We start from the raw sequence: 24069 nt of genomic DNA on the forward strand, positions 1-24069 counted from the left end.
ATTTCAACTCATACCTTCAACTCAGTAGCAGTATATGTAACAAAGAGTTAAATGCAGAGGATTGTGCTCTAGAGCTCCAGACCCCACAGGTTCCACAGTCAGAGAGACCCATAAGTTCTCTTAAGAGAAGAGGGCAAACTCCCCCGGCATGTTGTCTGAATGGATATTCAATGTTAAAGGATGGTCTACAAGACCCACAAGCCATATTACCTCTAGATAAAACAAGTTCAGTGGAAAACATAGCTCTGGGAAAAATATGGAACATATAAGGGAATCCCTTGCTTAGACGTCTGGTCTTACTGTTACAAGAAAAATCAGTAGCAGCATCTATGTAAACACCTGTTTCTGATTAAAAGACTTCAGAATGAGTGATGTTGTATGTGGTTTTAGCAGGGAGAAAAATTACCTTCCAAGCACCAAACAAGGTTTGAGGTAATGGGACCGCTCTGTGATGTGGCTGCGAGTTGAAACCCTTTTGCTTTGGTAGCTTGTGGTTAGAAATATCTTGAAGAATAAATGGGTAGAGGTAGGGGAAGAACTGTTTCAAAAAACTGCACACAGAAAGGTAATTCTTAGAGGGAAAATCTCTCAGATTAATATGAATGTTAAATGTTTTTAGAAACAATCTTTCAGAAACTTAATCTTTCAGCTCAGCAGGTTTTTTCTCTAGTTCTCCAAATTACAGAATTACAGAAATACAGAATGGTTAGGGTTGGAAGGGGACTCTGGAGATCATCTAGTCCAACCCTCTGCCACAGCAGGTTCACCTACAGCACGTTGCAAAGGGTCACGTCCAGGCGGGTTTTGAATATCTCTAGAGAAGGAGACTCCACAGCTTCCCTGGGCAGTCTGTTCGAATCATGGAGAAGGATCCCTGCCCTACTTCAAAAGCCTTTTTGAAGGTCAGATTACACTCTGTGAGTAGCAGCTCACATCATATGCCTCTGGAAGTTGGTTCTCTACTATACAATTGTTTGGTAATGTCATCTGTTTTCTGCATGTAAGTCATCTAATAAGGTACAGCAAGGATCTGGGCCAAAAGTATTGTCTCTAGTAGGCCTTCCTTTAGGAGTGAGAAGATTCTGTGATTACAAACATAGGACAAAACACCAGTTATGTGCAACAGTGAGAAAGTAATTTATGTTGAATTTTATCAAGATTGTTACTAGTGATGTCCCTATACAAATATGATAGAGTAAACAAGCATTTTATTTCGCTTTTAGCATTTCCATTTATGGAGATACTGTCCTTCCTAGGAAGCTTATTCAACTTCTGGACTTTCTGCTTGTCCTCATGCCTTATGGCATATTATTTGGTTCTAATTCATCATACAGAGAATTAATTTCATTATATTGATAACCTTGGTGTGCTTATGACTACTCATATGTTAAACATGGTTGATAACGTTGCTAATCTAGCATTCCCTGAGTGCAGTAAGGCTGGTGCAAAATATCTATCCTTATTAGGTAATTTCCTGTGCTAAGAAACAGTGCAGAAATATCCTCCACTGTATGAAATATAGTTGCATTCCACTTTAATAGAAGCCTCTCTGTGTAAAACACTACATTTTCAAACCTTCCAGTAGCTGCTTAAGCTATCTTTCAGTGTACGATGAATCAGATAGCATATCTTCTTTGTTCTGAACAGCCTTTTTAATAGACACACAATTTCCACAATTACATTTATCACCTATTATCCAGTTACTCACTTTAAGATTTGTGTATGCTATTGCTCACTCTCTTCTCCTCTGTTTGCACTGAATTTTATCATCGGGACAGCACTTTGCTTTTCTCCTTTTCCCCCACGTGGTTCTGATCACTTCCAGGTTGGTATCCAAAGCGAGACTTGAGAACCATCTCAGAGACAGAAGTGGACTGTTTAGCAGCTTGCTTGTTTCTAGGTTAAAGTGAAGATCTCATGGTACAAATAAAATAAGAATGAAATGCTTCTGTATCAACTGATGCTGGTGAAAATCAGTTTGGGGCTTCAAGAGTTAATCTCCCATCATGTTCTTGATCTTATCCCATTGCTAATATGGTTTGCTTGTTGAGTTCCTTAGGGTGGGGAATGAGAGGAACTTGTGAGTGGCCTCTGGTTTTACCAGTGTATGAGGGAGGAAGTCTGTAGGGGCTGAAATTCCCCCTCACACATAGACCCAGGTGAGTGGTGAACAGGCTGCTTTCAAAAGCAGAACCTGTGGCACATGGGCATAGATTGAAGGGAAACAACCCAGACAAAGAAACTTCACTTTTCCAAGAGGTTAGTAACTAACTGCAAAGCAAGAAGGCATTCTGCAGAATGAGCACGTTCTCCCCTTGTAGCAAGGCCCCACCCTCTACATCCTGCCCCGTGGCCCACTCACCCCTGGCCCTGACAGAACCTCAGTACGAAGGGCGTTTGTTCACTACAGCAAAATGCAAGTAAAACAGCGGGATAAAGAGAGAGGAGAACACCATGTGAGAAGAGCTAAAGCAAAATTTCTACAATAAATTTCAGCACCTGGCCAGGTGCAAGTCTACAAATCTCCTTCTCTACTCACTGTTAAAGGCACTCAGGATCTGAGAGAAGTCAAGTCATTGGAAGGGACATGTAATACTTTCTCCTTTTCTCCACTCACTTTCTCCTTGCAGGAGCTAGAAAAGAAAAGAAATCACAAGAAACAAATAAGAGGATTAAGTATCTTTCACTGAATCATTTTGCTCTGTTGCAAAGTTTATGAAGAAAGTCTCATGGGCTTAACTTCAGTGCTTTGTAGAAACATAAGACTGTGTATTTGAAACTGCATACTCTTTTTTTTCCTTTCTGCTAAGTATTGCCACCTAATTCCAACACAGGAGTATTGTTACACCAAGTCTATGCCATTGCACTGTCCTCACAGAAGTTGTCATGACTGTGTCTCTATGATATACCATTAAACCACAGAGCAGCACCATCGTTACTGTTCATCTACAGTGGGAAGCACATAGTCTTCCACAGAGCACTGCACCCATATGCTTGTTTATTGGTGGCAGGCCCAGGCTCTGGGTTGCTGATTATACAGTAAGCACCTGCCCATGGCAGATCTGGCTCAGGGCAGACTTCCTGTTACAGCGCCGCAGCTCCCTGAAATGAGATTTATGCAAACTGGCTAAAAGCTGTGATGTCACAGCGCACTGATAGACCCAAGGGCTATCTCCCTTCTACAGACATTTGATAAAATCAGGAACTTCACATACAACTCGGGAAGAAGTTCACCTCAGAACCTATTAGGGCAAACTATGAAAACTTGTTAGGGTCCTTCTCCTAACCTGAGATCCATCACTGCAAAGGGACTTCACAGAGTCCAAGGATCTCACTTTTTTTCTTTTTTTTTCCTTCTTTCTTTTTTTTTTGTTTCATGTGATTTTTTCAAGTCAGTTATTTTGGATGTTTGAAAACTGAATTAAGAAAAATTCACTCAGAAGTTGGCTGAATGTTGCAAGCTTGCAAAATGGAAGGATTTCCCCTCATTCCCCCTGTGAGTATACGGGGTTTATTCCTAATATGGATCATTGGGCTCAGTAGCAAAAGTCAAAGTAAACCAGGTTTTATTATTTGAGAATATCTCTGTTTTGGACTGTATTTGTAATGCCAGGAAGTTGGACTTAGGTCAATATATAAAGCTAGTGACAACATTGCAATGAATGGGAAATTAATATTTCCTCCCTAAACTTCTATCTGATTTTGATCTCCATTTGTTTTCACAGATTAAATGTATGGTATTTTTGTACCGTATGCATGTAGCAAGTCAGTAATTTTTTTTCTCCAGTGCTGGATTCGTGATATAAAGACGAATGTTTCCTCAGGTTGTAATTCTTAATAATCTGGAGTCTCTTGACAGAGTTTATGTATTTAACTGTCTATCAATCTGTGAGAGAAGAGTTGCTGAATGCTGATGTTACGTATTGCAGATTTTAGGGCTCTGTGCTCTTTACAATGATGGCATTGTAGTTTCTAACTTCAGCTTCTCTTGAACTGAGTTCTCTTGAATCCACTTGCTACGAAAAAGCAATTGGTGAATGAGGGGAAAAAACCCATAGCCCTTAATTGGGTCTTTCAATGTTTTCTCTAAAATACAAATTTTTCTGTATGCTTATGAGGCTATTTCTATCCTTTCTTTAACTCTGAAGCATTGTTACATTGCTGTAATTTACCGTATGGTGAGTTTGGAAATTATTATATATGAAGAACGTAATGTCACTAACCTATTTTTCAGAAACAAACCTTAATGGGAAATCTCTAAGTAGAATGGGTGAAAGAGGCCCTAACTAGATTTTATTAGGTTGGTAGAAGCTGAAGAGATGTCAGATAAGGTGTTCTACTTGGCTTTTTATGTGGTAGATGACTTACAGTAATTGCTATATGCATTCAGAAAACAGAAAGAGACAATGCAGAACCAAGAGTCCTTTTAACAAAACTTGTATCAATTTTTCTTTTTGTATTGTCCCATCTAATGAAGGCCAAATACATGTGTCCTTATCTTCCACCCAGAAAGGTGGCCCTTTGAATTCCTTTCATGTTTGGTACCCATGTTGACTGAAAAAATACGTTTTCTTTTCGGGAGACCCTTTATTCTAGCAGTTCATCATCAGTGTCCCTGAAATCCCCTATCTACCCAAAGGGTGAGAAGATCCTAAAAATCTTTTTTCTTTTTCTTTTTCTTAAATACACCGAGTTGCCCAGTGGATCTACTGTAAATGCATCAGGATAGAAATCTGAAAAGAAACTGAGAAAATGAAAAAAGTACACAGAGATTTCTAAATATGTTACTTGTAGTGCTTAAAAACAAATTTAAAAGAGACCCAAACCTTGTCCTCAACTATCCCAGAAACCCGCATCTCCATTTAAAAAAAATATATAATTGTTAATTTTCTGTCCACTCATTCACTCAGCCAAGTTTTCTGTACTCTTTTTTTTCAGTACTGAATTCCAGTGCATACATTGAATAAATGGAGTGAAAATCTAGCACAGTCTGGCCCATATTCTTATATGTGTTGCAGTTAATATTCTGGCTGAGCTCTTTTCAGACGAATGATACAACAGGCAGTGAAAATACAATTACGTCTTACAGGAGCACTTAACAGGGCACTTTGGGTTTTTTTTGAGTTTTATTTTTGTTATTAAAATGTCAAAAAATTAATAATTTTGTGGTTTGTACTTTCAAAATTGTTTTAAGTGCACTTTGAGCACTGCCAGTTAGGGCCCCACATGGCATAAATGTCTGTGCCTCCTGGGACTTTTTCAGAGGGGAGACATAAGCCTGTTTCTAGACAGGGGTTTCTGTGAAGCAGTACTTCCCTCCTCTGCCCCTCCCCTTTCAGTTGAGGGTGGATCAGTAACTGCCTTCCTCTTGACTATGCTAGGAAACTTACCCTTCATTTGGAAAATGTTGCTCAAATGGTTTAGGAGTACTGCATCTTTCTCTGAAGATTAGGAATTTTGTATGGAAAAGTTCTGCAAACTGGGCCCATGTCTTCCAGTGCATGATGGAATCTATTTGTGCTACTGGGTGAAAATGATTAAGTCGAACACCTTTGCCTAAAGAGGGCCCCAGTTATATGTGAATCCCTAAGAAACCCCCTGTAGAAATCACACCTTTGAATGGAAGTGTATTTGTATGAGAGAGAAAACGCCCCACAGAAGCACTCTGTTCCACATAACTGCATTGCCAGCATGGTCCAGTGAGGCTGGCCCAATGAGTGATCATGCTAATATTTTTACTCATCTTTTCTAAAATAGTTATACTGTATTTTTTTTCCAAGGAAATACGGTTCATCTTGGCCTTAAAACTTGTCTCAGCAGCACATCATTGGAAACTGTGTGGAATATTTCTGAATCACATGCCAGTGAATAGTTATGTCAGGATAACAAAAAAAAGATCAGCATTTACAACCACCTGGAATTATCTGACAAAGTCTTGGTGAATAACAAGAATTTTCAGATTGCTATTCAGTTGAGTTCCCTGTATCTCTCTTAACCAATGCCAACTAAGCTTTCTCCAAGTAGTTTTGTGGCTTTTCGCTTGATTTTCAGGGCAAAGAAGGAAGATGGAGGCAAGTCTCCATTTATCAAAATCTGTGACAGATAAAGTATTGTTTGTAGACTTCTTGCTTGAGGTGGAATATGGTTTTAGATAGCGTACTGCACCTCATGGAAAGTAGGAAAGGAGATATCAACTTCAGACCACAGCTATGAGTTGCTAACAAAGCTCTCTGTCACTCTTTTACAGGAAAACAATTGATAGAACAAATGGCCATTGACATCAGTTAAATATTAAATTGTAACATAAGCCATTCTTTGCTTTTTGTCAGGGGAAACAAAACAGTTCAGTGTCATGGAAGTGCTATTAGTAAGCAAGATGATGAAATGGGTGTGTGGGTGGGGAGGTTCCAGAGAAGGACGGGGCAAGTGGGTAAAGATCGGTACAAGAAGCAACAGTAGCACATGGTGAAACCTCCTCTCTCTAACTAGCGAAAAATATTTTAATAAAACTTTTTTGAAAAACAGAGAGCGATTAAAAACAGGTTCTTGGAAATAGTTTCTCTAATGAATAGAGGAAAATATCCCACCTTCCCATAGGATAAAGATAATCAGAGAGAATCCATACTGTACTGTCTCCTTTGACCACCATCTGATTAAGGTTATGATACGTAAATTTTTAAATATTTAATATAGGTCTTCGATATTAGTTACTGTACCCTTGAAGATCACACCAAGATGGAAAGTGGTGCCAATTCAAGTCGTTTGTGGGGATGGATTGGTCCAGGTTGCATGAGTTTACAAGAATACACACATACATATTTTATCAAATGGATCACTGAGCAGAAAAAAAATTCAAGGAAGAAAATTCCCACAATCCATAACAAAGACATTTTAAGTCCCAGACTTTCAAAACAGGATATGTAAAAAACCAATGATCTATGTAAAAGCAGACTGTTTTTTAGATCTTGAATATCTGCAACTCACACTGCAGTCAGCCAGATCTGTAAATGTTAAGGGAACCACTTTTTCAAGAGTCTGTTTAACACACCTTCCTTTAGCTCTGGTCATTGAACACACATCTGAGCTTGTAAAACTAGCTTTTGAATGGTAGAAATACTTCATTCTCAGCTCTCAGACTGTGAGACACTATTGCCTGTTACAGTATATTGGACTGAAATGGGGGAGTTAGGAAAATCTTAAGGAAGAAGAGACAACAAAGGAAGAACACAACTAGGAAAAGTCAAACATTCTTTCCCATGCCTAAAATACATACTCTTTATTTACTTTTGGACTGATGCTTGGCCTTCCTGCCAAGCTATACTTCTGTAAAGATATGAGTGATAGACTTTTTGTTGTAGCAGTGGAAATTTTATACATAGCAAATTAAGCCTCGATTGACAGGACACTGATTTCTTTGGAAATTTGTTTACTTTCGGCTAAATATTTATCAGTGCTACAACTTTGATGCATTTAGATTTGGAAAATTTTTATAATTTCAGTCTCTAGTATTTTAGTTGAAGGAAACAAAGATTTTTCTTTCAAACTACATACATTTATATGACTTTTTAAACCTCCTTTTCTCCCAGCTAGTATGATGTGCATTTTCCATTTGGATGTTGAGGTCTCTCACAAAATATGAATGCTTTCCTTTGAGTTAAGACAAATTAACAATTCTGAATATGAAGGCAAAAAATTCATACATTCTTCAGGTTGACATGATTTAACAGGAAGCACATATTTATGGAAAGGAAATAGAGGAGTAGGGTGAATTAATTTGCAAAGATAATGAAAAGTAGAAATTGCATTCAGAACTTTATCCTGAAGAAAGCAAAACACAGTCTCATTACTTTTTCTTGTCAGAGATCAGAGTACACTACAGGTCTAAGGAATGGGGATGAGTGAATGCATATAACCAGTCACAGTTAGAGAGAACACAAAGAAAATATGTAGAGGAAAACCAGAAGCATCAGAGAGAATCCATGCTGTACTGTGTCCTTTGACCACCCCTCTGAAATCTGGAAGATAGGTTATATTTCCCATTAAATCTCTGTGTAGTTGAAGGGCAATTCTGTTGGCATCATATTGATTTAGATTGAACATACATTCTGTGGAGACCAGAAATAAGACAAGTCCCTTCACTGGTACCCCTGCTATGGATACAATTAAATGATGATTTGCTCCTTTTACTTAGTCTTTCCCTTAGGTTGTCTTTATTGTGGGTTATCATCTCAAGATTTCCCCAAAACAATTATCCACCACCACAGATTATACTGGGAGCTAACAGCCAGGCAATGGGTTTGCTCCTGAGGCTTGAATATTTCACGGATCTGATGCCCAGTTAGTGTGTATTCTGGAAGTCATGACGTTTTAGGCATTTTTACCAGTGCATTATAATATGATATGCTAATACAGTACGCTGCTGCTACTAAGGATCTACCAAGCTCCAAGGTAATTTCTGAAAGTATTTTCTATTTTTTTGTGTTCTAACATCTTAATCCTCTGGGAATAAGTCTATTTTATTCTTGATCTAATTTCTTCAATGTCATCATAGAAATCACATCCCTAGAAAAGAACAATCTTTAAATCCCCAGATTCCAACAGAATGGACTGAATGAACTAACTACAAGAATTAAAGAGTAGAGCTATAAGCAATGGTAACTCTGATGCAGTTTTCACCAGAAAAAAATATTTTCCTTTTGCCAGCTGCTTGTCTACCATTTTAATGGTAGCTGCTGCCTTAGGTTTCATGTTCTTGAGTAGTCTAGAGAAGGAAGAAAAAGAGAAGCTCACCTGCATTTCTGGCATGCTGTCACCATAGCCTAAGCTTACAAAATGCTGGTGTTCCAAAAATGAGACAGATTTATGGAGGGAGATAAGGATTGGGGACATACAGATAGGCATATGAGCATATAAACATATGAACATAAAAAATATGTCCATCATGTAAGTTATCATGTTGTTTTAAATATTTGTTCTTTTCTTTAAAGTTAGTTATGCTGAAGTCATTAACAGAAGAAAAAAGTTTTTATTAGTACCTAAAAAATAATTTCCTTTCGGAACAAAAAGCAAGAAGGTGTTTGAGTTCTACATTGCTGTTGACACTATAAGAATTTGTTCAGATTGGAAGAAAACATTGTAATGAACTTAATTGGACAAAAGTTTAGCAAAGCCCTGTGAAGGATATTGCCCTGCTCTAATTCTTCATTCTGGAAAAAGACAAAACCAAATGTTAAATGAAGCAACAGAATTGTGCACAACTAATAATAAACAAACCACTTTTACTGAAACAACACAAGACATTAACACTGGAGTACTAGGCATGGGGAGGAAGGCAAGTGGGAAAATTACCCTATGTCACGTGTTTTAAGAAGATAGAGAGGACTTTAATTCTACAGCTAAGCATCCAATAGGTCACGACTCAATATCTGCCCCACATTTGGACTTTTTAAAGGTTTCCTGGCATGATGGCATCTTGGCTTGGGCCTGATGTCCAACACAGCTCTCTAAGTAGTATCCACAGAAAGTTGGATGGCAGCATATCAAGAACTTGTGTAATACCACAGGACAAGTTCTGCTACACAGACTGGGTCTAAGGAGATGGATTACTCTTTTTTTTTCTTTTTTTTTTTGCAAACCAGTGTTTGGTGTCAAGCATTTTATTCCTACTGATTCAACAAGAACTTAAAGCCTCCCTCTTCTTTTCCTAGGCAATATAAAATGTGTTGGCATCTCCCCTTCACTAACTATATGAATAATTTTGAAGGAATTTGTGTAAGCTCACAGTTCTAAAAATTCCTCTTCTCTTTACAGCCCTCTGAAGATATGGTACCCTATGAGTCAGACCTCTACCGACAGCCCCATGACTATTACCAATATCTCAACAGTGATGGAGAGAGTCATGGTGGTAAGTTAAAAAATATCTCCTTGGAGCATAATGTCTCATGGGATACCACAGGGAAGAGATTTAGGACATTCAGGAAAAGAACAAACATGTTGCTGTGATCTATAATGTATAGGCACATACTTTCAAATCAGAAACCAACAATATTTTATTCTGTTTAATGGCACTGTTCAAACCCAGCAACTGCAACACAATTTCTCTGAAACAGAATTTTAGAAAGCACTGAATGCTGCAAGGAGCTTCCAGGACATTCAGTGTGTTGCCAGGAAGGCGGGATCTCATCATCTCTATCCTTCATTATATTCACTGTGCTTTTACTTTCCTCTGCAGATCAAAAACACTCTGCTTGTTTCAAAACTCTTTGAGGACATGGACTTGCAATATTGTATTTCTCTTCTTGTGTTCCCATCTGCAATTCCTGTTTGACTTAGGCCTTAGATACTCTATTTGTGCCTTCATTTTAATTATGTTTCTTTGGTATTTGGCCTTTTTCAACTCCATATATTTCTCTCTTTCTTTTGATCTCTTTTGCATGCTGCCACACCTAGCTTTAACTTTCACTCTTCCTCTAGTACACACAAGTACTTCCTCTCTCTAAATCTATGTAAAACTTCCTTGTGGCTGTTTGTACGTAAACCTAGCTCAATATAAAAATACTGTATGATTATTTATTGCTTCAATTTATGTATGTGATTTCAAAGCTTTGGTGTCTTTATATTTTCATGTCATCTGAGCACTGGACTCTAAATCAATGCAGAAGGGAGAGTCTTTGTGAATTTTGTTGCCTGTGCAATACAACGGTCCAGCAACACCACCCTGAAATATCAGAGTCAATATTGACTCAGGAAGGAAAAGCACCGTTCTACTGTATCACTCGTGGCAGTCCCTTCAGATCCTGGAGTTTCCCTAGAAGACTCCCACTGATATAGCAACTAGACCCATCACTGCTTAATTTAAGATACCTAACAACTTCACAGCATAGCACTGTTCTATCTGTGGCAACGGAAGCTACCTTAAGGGACAGCAAGTTACAGAATAGGATTGTTCTGAGCATTTAACTGAAAAAGATTCCTACCTAAATTTGTTCCCTACATTGCATTCAAGAAACACCTGTGATATTTTTAATGCCTGGAGACAAAGAATTAATTCAGTTTTTGTAAGTTATCTCATGGCAGCTGCCAAGTCACATTGATCAAACCCAGCAAATTCCACATGGAAATTCAGGGTTTTTACATTATAACCTGTACCTGTTTACACACTCATAAAATAAGGATAACATTTATTATCTCAAGAGGCAATTGTGACAATTAAATAATAAATATAAAAGGTGCCATGTAGGAAAAAGCACTGGGAAATAAATTTTTTGTCATTAAATCTAGGCGACCTCAAGCAACAACATCCCTTTATCTTTCATAATATTATCATCCCATCATCTGGTTTACTGCCCATTTTTCTGTTGGAAGGCTGTTCCTAAGCTACACTGCTCAGATCATTAACACGTTTTCACTCACCATAATGAACACAACAAAAACTCAAAAGTCACCTATGTGGGTTATGGCCTAAGTAGTACCTAAACACCCACTTCGAACAGAAATTTGTCTCTTCCTAAACTTGTGTTGCACTTGTCCTAAAGACCCAAAACCACATTGTTTTATGTTTTAACTCTTACAGTAAGCGATTATGGAAGAGGCAACACAATCCTAGCTTGCACATTTCAATCAAATTTTTATTTATGAAAGCACCTGTAATGTAGTTGTTTGTGTCTAAATATATCATATGCCCTATGCTTTCCTGAATTGCTCACAGTCCAAAAAAGTAATGAACAACCAAAGAATACAAAGGGGAGTGAAAAATACAAATTAACACATTTTGCTTCTTTCCTATAAACATTGACAAACCCAACTTTGGCTTTCATTTTGTTAACATGACAGAAGTAGTGGGTCTTGAGAAGAGCCATGCAGAAAAGCAGGAAAGGGACATCACAAACTACTTTTAGAAATATGTACTAAGTGTTCAGAACCATGTGGCTAAAAGCACAATGATTGAAAAGTGGCGGGGAAAAGGAATAAATAAGTGAAAGCAGTGAAGTGAAAGAGCTGACAACGTGATTGGATAGGAAAAAAGAAGAAATAAGTAGGACAGAATTGTGAGAGAAGAGTTCAGCTTGGGGTGCCGTGAGATTGCTGGCAATACATAAAAAATAATTTTGCAGGTCTACTCAGTACCACTGTAGACCTCAAAGAAAAGCTACCAGATAAAGTAAATAGGTACTACAAGACAGAATAATACTTTGCTGATAAGGACTGTTGAAGAAATAGAAGGTCTTGCTCAAGTGTCAGACTACCTCTCTCACTGCTAGCAAATTAATTTTGTGAAAGGGAGATGGCAGTATCTTAATCTGTAGATCTCTGCTACATGCATTGCTGTCACTTTTCTAGAACATAATGCTGAAGGCAATACTTACTCCATGTTTGCGTGAGTAGCCAGTAAAGTATACACAATAGTGTGTCACTAATTTAATATGTAGATCATTGCCAATAAGTGAACACTAAATTTAACAAGCAAAAACACACCATAAAAATATTCATATGTTCATCACATGAATTGTTTGCACTTATTTTGTATGCTGTAGTTTAACTATTTTGTAAATACTGTAATAAACACAGAGAAACAGTCATGCAGGACAGAAGCTACTTCAAGTGATCAGGTATTAGTCCATCACCCTACCCTAAGCCTGTATGTTAGTAAGTCTGTAAATGTAATACAGTATGTTTTGTAACACTAATGCAATCTTAGTAGTTACAAAATTCCACTGCAGCTTTGTCTCTAGTTATTACTAAACATTATTGGTTTTGTAAAAAATCACTTTTTGTATGAAGCTGAATGCCGACCCTTGTTCAACTTTGTTGCTAGCCTCATGAAACTTACTAGATTTCATGATTTTGGATTTTATTTTCATCCCACCTCCTGGAGTAATATGATCATTTAAGAATCTCAGCTTCGATTTTGTTAGGATTTTAGCCCACACAGAAGTGGAGGAAAGTCCAAACACGTGAACCTTAGTCTTAAATGCTATATGGAAAATAGAAAGAACTCCAAACTTCATTTAAAAATCCCCTTGCTTCAAAGCCATTCTCATGATTTGCTGGGGCCTGACTCATAGATTTTTGAACATTTGGCATTATTAAAATCATGAAGTATGTGAAGTGAGATCTAATGACATCCTGCTGCCATTATAGATAAGAGTGCTGCGCTGCCTAGGAGCACAGCATTTCACTCAACAGAGAGCAGTTCTGTAGGGAATCAAGACATTCATTTTCCAGTGTCCTTCAATATTTTTCTCATTTTCTCTATGGGTTTTTTCTTGGCTTGTTTTTTCAGATGCGTGAAACACAGTGGGAACAACTAAGCTGTGCAATGAGGGCTGTGTAAGAAGCCCTCTCCTAGTTCAAAATGAGTTGGAAAATCTGCACAGCACAGAGCAGAACCACTAAGAGACACTAGCTCAGACCTCACAAGTACAGCCATGTCAACACAGTCGTCTCCTTAGACTGGGCAGAGCACTGTGCTGACAGAGCTGTCACGTTTCCGGTTCAAGAGCTGGCTCATGAATTTCTGCACGGTTTTGCACTGCATGATGCATTTATAATAAATACCTTCTTTAAGCCTATTTCATATTCTAACTGCTGGTTCTAACATTATTCATTTATTCAGGGGCAAAGCAATTTACATTGGTCAGAAGATGACTGAGAAAGTTCAGTTATGCTTTCTCACTTGCAGAGTGAGAATCTACCTCCATGGTGAATATTAACACAATGCCTTTAGGTCCTCTGTTGCTTCCCAACAGGCTAACATCCTCTCTGTCTTGGGAGGGTGTTCAGAATTCATGATTGTCCTTCCTCTAACCTTTCACTACATACAAGACCAAAACAAACACAATCTCCATGTCCCTGTAAGAGAGAATTTTTTTCACATCCTCTTTCACTTCACATAAAATTTCTCATAATGACTCCACTGGGTAGCTATAGATTGGCTTTTAATGATATTTTTCTTTACCCAAAGAATAGATACTTTCCGTTTCTAGAATTTTTCTCTCCTTTCTTTTTTCTTCTTTCCACGTTTACATTGTTGAGAAAAGAACAGAATTGCTATGCATTACTGACATAACACTAACAAAGAACATACGTAGAAGTAAATAGCTACTGATAACTCTAACAACTGCAGACACATATCTGGAATTTTTTTATATTTTCATGTGCAATAACTTAGCCAGGATGGGTAACTGCAGAGGCGCTTGTGGAGACAGAATTCAGAATTTATCTTTTAATGTAACTAAAACAATATTGTTTTTCTTAAGCATCACTGTGAAATTATAGATAATTTAGAAAGAAATAAGGACTTTTCCTCCTGTCACAACCTGAATATTTGGACATAAGTTTGTGTTGAAGTATTTTCTGATATAGATTTATTTTGTAATGTATTAGTATTATGTGGTCACTCTAAGTCCCTAAATGCTGTGCTATTACTCCTATTCTATTATAGTATTTTTACAGCAGCACCTAATTCCATAAAAAAAGAATTTAGTAATGACTAGGCTAAATATCACATAGTGATTAACATGTACATGCATAAATAGTGTTCCATAGGTTAACTTATTTGCCAAGAAAGAGTTTAAAAGAACAGATCTGGAGACAGCAGGAACCTTGTCATAGGCATAAAAACATGACTGCTGGTAAAAAAATATTTAAGAATCAAAAGTAGATCACTCAGAGCATGCACAAATACTCATGGCTATGCATGTTGGAAATGTACTGTGTTCTCTCTTGACCACCATAGTTACTACTAGTAAGACATTCCACAGCTGAAGACCTGCCATTGACAGCCTCAGAGACTTTTGCCTAGGCTTTGTCATCCTCACAATTCTGCATTGATCTCGTTTGCTGTAGTAGATTATCAAAGACAAGGGGTCTTTGAGAATATACATTGCCATCGGACAGAGGACTTTCTGCACAAGGAGCAGAGACAGATCATTCTAAGGAACAAGAGTATAGATTAGTCCTGCAATGTATTCTCAACAATTTATTATACAGGGCTGCCTGCTCGTGGTATATGGGGCTTCAATGGTTGGCTCTGCTTAGAGAAATCTGCAGTAATTTGACCCAGATAAAGCATGAGCTAGTGTGGCTCAGTCTTCCAACTAAACAAAAAAGTTTCAGATTCAAAGTGCCCAAAGCCTCCTACCAGGACACAGCCTTAGATGACCTGTGGATTTAAACTCACACACACTCTGTCCAATTTCCTGGGTTGAAGCAGATGTGAATGTAGAAGTACCTGGGCACTTTGCACCCATAAAAACCAGTTTTTTACCAGAGACAACAAAATTTTTTCTCTAGCACTACAACATGAAGAAGTGCTACTGTGCATTGTAATTATGACTTTGGGCTATAAAATCCATACATAGCCCACAGAAAGTGCTATACAACAAAGCAAAGAAATTACAAAGTAATGCAGCAGTTGCCTGGGCACTTTTATAAGCACCTTTCCATCCCTTTCAAATGCAGTGACATGGTTTATCCATGAATTAAAAAAGCAGGAAGGACAAAAAAGTAAACACTGGTGTGGTAAGTGGTCTGATAGAGCCTCCAAACAAATTTCCACAGGCCTGAGCCATAAAGGCAGCTAGAAGAGCTTACAGCTTCTCAGGTACAACTATGTTTGGTGTAAACATATCACTGAGTTCCCTCTAAAGGGAGCCACATTCAAAGTCACTATCCTGGATTTCAAATCCTCAATGCGATTAGACCTTTGTTTGAAAAATAAGTGGGGAAGCATGAGGAGATAGAAGCTGAGAGAAAGAATGAAACTAGTATTTAAGAAAAATATTCACAGCACATTAGTATCCAGATAATGTCATACACAATAACAACGTATTGCAGAACGAGACAATTGCTCCTCTATAAATTCAGTAAAACTACACTTGGAACAACTTATTCAGTTCTGTCCATCACATTATTGGAAGGATGTCAACAGCTGGGAGGGAGCTTGGAGAAGTGCACAAGTATGATTGGGGGGGTGAATATTCTGAGCTATATTGAAAGACTGAGAGCTAAATATATGCAGTTGGATTAAGTGATAATTAGGAGTAGACTGTACGCGTACATGATAGCAACCTGAAAACATGTGAAGGGTAGGACAGAAATGATTTATTATAATACAAGGGAAGAAAACTTGGAATAGTAAGATATAAATTAGAATTGCTACACTGAATATCATAAAGAAATTTTGGCCACACATAAAATGATGGAAGAAAAGTTAAACTATGGAAAATTAGTTCCTAGCTCAGTCAGAACAGAGGACATGAGGTTGACTTTGATTTTAAAAAACAAAGTGCATGCAAATATGTGCATAATTATGCCTGTAGCTACTGTATGTAAGAGAGAAACAGAATTTGCAATGCTTCACATTTCCTCTAGCAGATTTTAAATTTTGAGCAAATATGAAGTGCTAAAAATTTTGTAGGCTTATATTGAACTAAAAAAACAGAAATCTAAAACTGAGAATGATATGGAATTTAATTTCAAAAGTAAATAAACCAGGAAACAGGATAGTGGTTATCTGAGTACTTTTTGATGTTTCTGAAAAAAATCTAAATTATCACAGAAATTTCAAACATACTAAAGAGATAAAAAAGGTACAGAAAGAGTCTGCATCAGAATTTAGCCTCACTGTGAACAGTGTACACCACACTGCCACAACAGTTTATCCTTTTATTCTCTAGTATTGGTACTGAAAAACGTGTGACATACCAACACATGATTATAGGAAACATCTAGCAAAGTGCTGTGCCTTTTCTGCAGCATTCCTGAAATTTTGCTAGCAAAGTAAAATAAAGACTGAAGATAACTGCAGAATAATATGTAAATTTTCTCCATCTCCTCATTTCCATGCTGTGAGGAAGAGTGTAATGAGAATATGACAATATGCAAATCAGTAGAATTTGCTACCTCAAGAAGGAAAATGTAAGATTCTTACGGTCTCTTCTTGAGAAAGGTGCTAGCGTTAGTGTCTTTTGCATCTTGTGTTAAATTATCATTGAAATACATCTCTCCATCTGAGAGTATTCTCCTAATTAAAGTGGCCTAAGTATTACTTTCCAGCCACAGGCATTTATGAGATTAGGAAAAGAAACTTTACAGGGATCTATATAGATTGTCACCAAAGACGGACAGGTGAACAGGGATGGTGTGGACAGGGAGGAAAGAACAGTGACAGGAGTAGGAACCAATGAAGGACAGGTAAATGTCATGTTTATTAACCTTGTAATGATAGACAATCTATTTTTATTTTCTTTAGATCATTACTGGGAGTATCATCCACACCACATGCACAGTGAGTTTGAGACCTTTGGAGACAATCACTTCACAGAACTGCAGAGTGTACAGCCTCCCCAGCTGCAGCAGCTCTACAGGCACATGGAGATTGAACAAATGCATGTCTTGGATTCTGCAATCCCAACCACACACATCGGACTCAACCATCAGGTATGGTTACCAACACTTACTCAGAATTCAGCATGATAGTTAAGGGTAAGGAAAACAACGCATTAGGGAACGCATACTCTTATGTGAAAGAGGTTGCTGAAATGAATTACACAATTTCTTACTGCACAAGCACTTGATAGAAAACTCTTCATTCTCAGGACAAATGTGGTTTAAGCATTCTTTTTATCCAGATAATGAGGAGTCATGTTCCTCAAACTGTACCTAAAAAGATAATTGCATTTTGTGGAGGTTTTTGAAATTTCAAATTTCTTTTAATTTAGAATGAAAATCAACTGTTTTGAAATTCTGCAGAGTAACTGGAACTGAGAAGCTATGCATTGTGATAGCAAGGGTATCCATGGCTACTGGGAACTATTCTGAGCCTCAAAGTAGTAGGAAAGTTTTAAATATTTCCAAGCAACCCTGACAATTTTACATGTTCTGTACAAGAAATGCTAACAAAGACAAGTCACTGGTAATTTTACCACAGTGAAACAGGCTGAGGACAGCCTACTTGTGTTTTTACCTGAAAGTAAGTAAGCCATGAGCCAAAACACACTGTCTTGTCTCTGCTCAGATTTTACATGAAGCCAGTTATCTCCCTGTAAAAAAGATACTCCATTGTGCGTTGTGCAGTCACCAAAGTGCTAGTGAATTCTCATGAAAGCTGAAATTATAAGGGGTTCCATTGTACTGCAAAGGTACTAAGCAAAGTGTGTGTGGAGATCACTTTTAACTCTCGATCCTCTGAGAATATGCCCAAAGTTGTTACTGGGAGCAATAAGGAAGCTGGGTGATCTTGTGCTAAGGAGTTTCCCAAGGCAGGCAAGCTACATACAATGTGCTGAATACAAGACAGAGTAGGATTGAGGTCAGAGAAAAAAGTGTTTGCTGGTTGTAGTGCTGCATATAATGGTGCTATGGCTGAAGTTTTGTGAGAGGAAATGCATGCATGGAGTTGTCATTTTGGGCTTCTCTGTTCAAAGCAAACTGAAATTGTATACACATACTGTATTAATCAAAAACAAAGGCAAAAATCGAGTGAATAAGTTAACAGTGTCAACAGGAAACTGACTACAAGTCATCAAACTTCTCACCTACTGCTCAGAAAAAAAATCAGGAATAGAATATAAGATGTAGATACAAACAAAGAATTAGGAACAGAAAGTTACAAATATAAAAAATGCTTCATGGGACAGCAGTCTGTGGGGAGCTTCAAGTCGTTTCAGTTGCCCACTGCAACTGCTAATACATAATGACCAACCATTATCTCCAACCAAAGGCAAAGAACAAAAATTAGGCCTTTTATGGATGTGTTTGGAAGCACCACCAAAAAACAAAAGAAGGTGCTTCTGCATATCCCACTTCTTTCTACTCAGTTATCATCTTTCATTTCAGGATGAAAAGCAGAGAATTAATTTTGTTACAACTTTTGATTAAGAGCACTGTGCTCTCTCTGCCCCACCCCATACCAAGCTGCAGAAGATATTAGTAGGTAGAATTCACCACTACCCTCCTCTTCCTTACCGGCTGAGGATCTTTGGCTTTTTACTTTAACCTACAATAGCTCATGCAAGTGGTACTTGGCATGCTCTGAGGTTCGGACTCTGGCATGTCTCAGCCACAGTCCTAGGCAATACATACTATTATTCAAGACTTTTTCAAAGAAACAGAAGCAGGAAGCAAGCTTTAATTCTCTGCTGAATTTGCCAGTTACTAACTGCACCCATGCTTGTCATGCAATATCAGAGTTACAGTTTGCAAATAAAGGAAGAACAAGCAAAGAGCTTTCTCTAATTTTCTGTTGTTATCACATTATTCTGTGAAATCCATTTTAAGGCTCAAGCTGTTCTTGGACAAGATTTCTTTAAAAAGTTTGGTTAGCCTGCCAACAGGTGGTCTCACAAATACTAAACTGAGAAAAGAATAGTCATTCTGAAAGGAGAATGAAAGAAAAGGCTGGAAAACTGTGAAGAGCTTTAGAAAGAGGAAAATCACAAATGGATGCCACAGACCCTGAGATAACATCAGAATACGGAAAGTAGCTAGCAGTTTCTTACGCTTTCTCTCTCCAGAACTGTATTAGTAACCTGGCTCTTTCAAGCACACTAGCAGGTCCTCTGTGACTCTGTGTAAGACAACTGTGTGACACTGTATGTATTGACCTATGCGGAGTTTCAGGCACAAAGTAAGTGTAAGCGAAAATACAGTATACAGTAGACAGGGAAAGTGGGGACAGTCTGAGGGAAGCTTACTCAACTCCCCAGGCTGGCCTCTGCAACTCCCTTTGCTTGTGAGACACCATTCCCGCTCCCTCCTCCACAGCACTCTCCCACCGTCCCCCTCCAGCCCCAGAGGAGCTGTTTCCTTACTCCCACACCACCCCCCAATGCACTCCAGGTTTCCACAACCTTTTTCTCTGGAGGGGCACCAATCTGTGTTCCACTCCCCTGTACGACATTGTCCCACCTTCTCATTCCCCTTCCCCCATGGCACTGTCTCTCCCTTCCTCCCTACGCCTGAGGCCGCAGCTTTCTTAACAGTAAAAAGCTAAAGGTGACTCTGTGGTGAGGGCTGAAGTTTCGCTCTCGGGGATCTGACAGGAAGCTTACACACACTCTTACCCAATCCTGGCCTTCCTGCCAGATTGGCTCCAGCCAATCTGCCAACTCATTAACCGCCAGCTGCTGCACCCCAAAACCAGCCCTTTGCACACGCCTTATTGGGACATTTTAAGCTGGTGCAAAACTCATCTGAAAAGCACCACGCGGCAAATCCCGACATGGGGTGGGTGGTGTGACTCATGAAGTGAACACCCACTCCCCACTTCAGTGCCTAAGGTCTCCTGGAAAGGGAATCAGGCTCAAGACGTCCTTTCTTGGTGGAGGGAAGGAAGAACAGTTCAAAAGGAGCTCACCTTCCAGGACTATTGATCTGGCCCTTTTCATGAAAACCACATTCTATATGCTGCTGCATTTGGGGGATGTTGGTTGGTGTTTTTTTTAATGTAGGAATTGGGTTCTTACTCCCTGCCCCTCAGACTTATCTGTTTCTCATTCTTAAATAAGAAGCTGCGATAATTCATGGCAACTGGTCATGATCCCTAACAAACCAGACTGCAACTGAGAATTTACAGAGATGAGGTATATTCCACACTGCTCCTGAGAATACCTCTATATAGGGGCAAGAGAATTTAGCACAAAATTTGGCTTGCTAGCTTTGTAGATGAGAAATCCCCATTAATGGGGAATTTTCAGATAGCCGCTTAGGAAAAGAGAATGTGAGCCAATATGATGTATCCTTTATTTTAGTGCTAAGGCTATTCCCCTCCTCATGGGGGACATTCAGGACAGGAAGCTGACAGACCTGTGTAACCCCATGGCCAGAGCTGGATGCAGTCCTGTAGGGATTCAGTGCTGCCAGAAGGTACTATGCCTGAGAAAGGAAGAGGACAACAGAACCAAACCCAGTCAAAGCAGCCGTGCTAGGGCAGGATTGTTCAACTCTTTTAAATTTAAAAGAGTAGTTCCAGAGGTCTGTGTTAGAAAAAAAGTTGTTGTCAAAAGCAGTTTTACACTGGGGATAGGCGACAGGGATCAGAAACTCATTAGGAAGAATGCTAGCTTTGGGGAGGTATGGGGGAAGAGGGGCAATATCACTTGCATAGGATATAACACATAGGAAAGTTCTGACTTTCACAACCTTATTCCTCCTTCCCTGTTGTAAAGATGCATCTTTGCACATGTGTAAGTGTTGACTATTAGCTGGAAGTGTTTCTTAATTGCATAGTATTTATTATAAATGTCAACAACTAAGTCACTCAGTTACCCTAAACAATTTCATATACCTCTTACTTTCTCCCCGCTTTTCTCTGTAACTCTCTCCATGACATTTTCTTTTTCAATCTCAATGCCTCACTCTCTATCACTGCCTCCTCCCTCTACTACTCTTTTCTCCCAAAGGTGTCCTATTTGCCCCGTATGTGCCTACAGTACTCCTCTCCACCGCAGCCCAGTTCTGATGAGGAGGACATAGAGAGGCAGAGCCCCCCATTGGAGGTGTCAGATGGGGAGACTGATGGTGTGGACCCTGGGCCTGGAATTATGCATGGAGAAACAGGTCAGTGAACACAGAGGGACTATGTGCTGAGCAGCTGTCACATTACCATGATGATAATGAATAAAACTGTAGAACTGCTGTGCTAGTATTTTATCCCACTGCCAAAGCTTCACTTTCCCTGACTCCTTGCACTCTCCTGTCCCACGAATCTTTTGTTACCATAACTGTGTCTATATCTCAAATCTCATTTCTTCACATACTCCCACCTCCTCCTGCCTTGTCTATTCAGGCTTCCTGAATGGAAATGGCTTTAGCCTTTTCTACTCCAATTTCCATTAACAGATGGGAAAACCAAGTCAAGAAGGTCAGGAACTGATTTTTAAAAATATTTAGCTCTGTTTGCTCAGTACCTGAAAGTCAGGTTCTGTATAACCTGCCCGAATTAGCTTCAGATTAGTTCCAAATTAGCAATGTTTTTCAGTTATCTTCAAATTAGCAAATTAATTTCAAAACGAGGGTTTGGCCTGTGGAATTCCTTATTCTTGTTTTGTCTTCTTGGTACATCAATCCACATTATGTCCTCACAGTGTAACACTGTCTGTTGTTGTGAATGTTGCAAACTGAAGAAGTTAGGTGACTGACAAGCTGGCTGAAACAGTTATATAAATTATATATGTTCTGCTGTTTCACCATGAACTACATGCCAATACTAATGCTCCACTGCCTTTCTTGTCTGACTCTCATATAGGCAGCAAGAAAAAGATACGTCTGTATCAGTTCCTTCTGGACCTTCTTCGAAGTGGAGACATGAAGGACAGCATCTGGTGGGTGGACAAGGAAAAAGGTACTTTCCAGTTCTCCTCCAAACACAAAGAAGCATTGGCACATCGCTGGGGTATCCAGAAAGGCAATCGCAAGAAAATGACCTACCAGAAGATGGCACGGGCTTTGCGAAACTATGGCAAGACAGGAGAGGTCAAGAAAGTCAAGAAGAAGCTGACCTACCAGTTTAGTGGAGAGGTGATGGGAAGGGGGGTCACTGATAGGAAGCATTATCCTCACTGAGGCCATGGGACCCTAAGGAAGAAAAATATTAAGACCTCCTGGCTGGATATCAGCAGAGGAGATGGACGCATCTTTCTCTTTGCTTCCTGTGCCCCCTTCTCTACCTTTAAAGGGCCTTTACCGTCAGATATTTCTGGTACGAATTCCCTTCTTCAGCATCTGAGAATCCTAAACATGACAGATTTCTTTGCTTCCATCCTACAAGTTGGACAGAGTTGGGAAATTTAAACAATGTACAAACGTATTATTGTCAGGAAAGATTTTTTTGATTGTATTGTAACTAAAGAATACAGTTCATGAAGTTTTGCCTTCAAAGGTGGTGCTGTGTCATCCACAGTGACGCTGCATTAGCTTACAGCTTTCAATCTAGCATTAATACAGGCTCTGCCGCAGCTCTCAAAGCTAGAGAGAAGTTTGCAGATCTTGGAATGATACTCATTCTTTTAAATAGTAATAACATGTACATATTTAATAAAATTTGATATAATGAAGTTATGGTGTTTGCATAATAAATGATTACTTCACAAACAAATCTCATGTGCATTCAATTATGCAGATACAGTTCATGTGCAGTACCTGAACAAAATACACACTGGGTTAGAGGGCCTTATTCATCTGCAACTACTTTTTAATTTACTTAGAAACACCATCAATGCTGTCAAACTAAGTAACAAAGATAATAGGTGAGATACATTACTGTGAAAGAGACTACATTACTGAAGTCAATTTTAAAATATATATATATCTCTCTCATTATTTTTTCCTATGCAAATGAAGCCCTGCCAGCTGAATAATTTCTATTCATCTATACCAAGAATGGCATTTATAGCTCTATCAGGTTTAGAACCTAACAATTAACCATGTTCCTCTGTAGTTTCACTCATTTTCCTACTCCTGTTCTTTCCTCTTGTTTGCTTACCTCCACAGTGATATCTTGATTTTAGCTTATGAACCTTTCTGGGAAATAAGTTGCATTTAATCATGTCTTTGCAGAATTCCAGTACAAAAAGGTTTTCAAGGTTTTAACCTTGATTTTAGTCTCTACTGTAAAACAATTAATAGTAACTAATAACAACTGCATTGTATAGATTACAAAATGCAAAATAAAAGATAATTCAGCACCTGAGATGATACAATGGTAAAGTTACCCAGTACATCTAAACACAGAAAACAAAATCAAAGTCAACCAACACTAAGAAAATCAGCATTTTAACTTCTAACATTATTTTACATATCTCAACTGTGTTCAAGCATTCAAAATCAGGAAATATCATCATGACTCTTCCAAAATAGATGAGGTGAAATGAGACAGGTCTAGAATGAAGAGAAGTGTTTTGTTCAGTAATATTAAAATGTAGTAGAACATGCCAAATATAACAATTTGGAAGTAGTAACTAAGTAATGTAACTAACTAACAAAGTTTTTCAGAGCTTGCTCCTCATTGAAACCAGAAATAGTTGAAAGTGATGAGCTTCTTACAGACCTGAGTTCTCGAAATTGTAT

The 24069-nt window shown here is 38.5% G+C and overlaps 1 protein-coding gene across 1 annotated transcript; it reads left to right on the plus strand.

Annotated features, from left to right (window-relative positions):
- The first annotated feature begins 3275 nt into the window (after positions 1-3275).
- Positions 3276-22989, plus strand: SPI1 (Spi-1 proto-oncogene). The gene is made up of 5 exons (XM_068399445.1): positions 3276-3496; positions 9811-9904; positions 17255-17442; positions 21405-21561; positions 22250-22989. The coding sequence occupies exons 1-5, from the start codon at positions 3452-3454 to the stop codon at positions 22564-22566; spliced, it is 801 nt and encodes a 266-aa protein (XP_068255546.1). The 5' UTR covers positions 3276-3451; the 3' UTR covers positions 22567-22989.
- Positions 22990-24069: the final 1080 nt, after the last annotated feature.

This window comes from Nyctibius grandis, chromosome 4 (assembly GCF_013368605.1).
Source record: "Nyctibius grandis isolate bNycGra1 chromosome 4, bNycGra1.pri, whole genome shotgun sequence".
Taxonomy (NCBI): domain Eukaryota; kingdom Metazoa; phylum Chordata; class Aves; order Nyctibiiformes; family Nyctibiidae; genus Nyctibius; species Nyctibius grandis.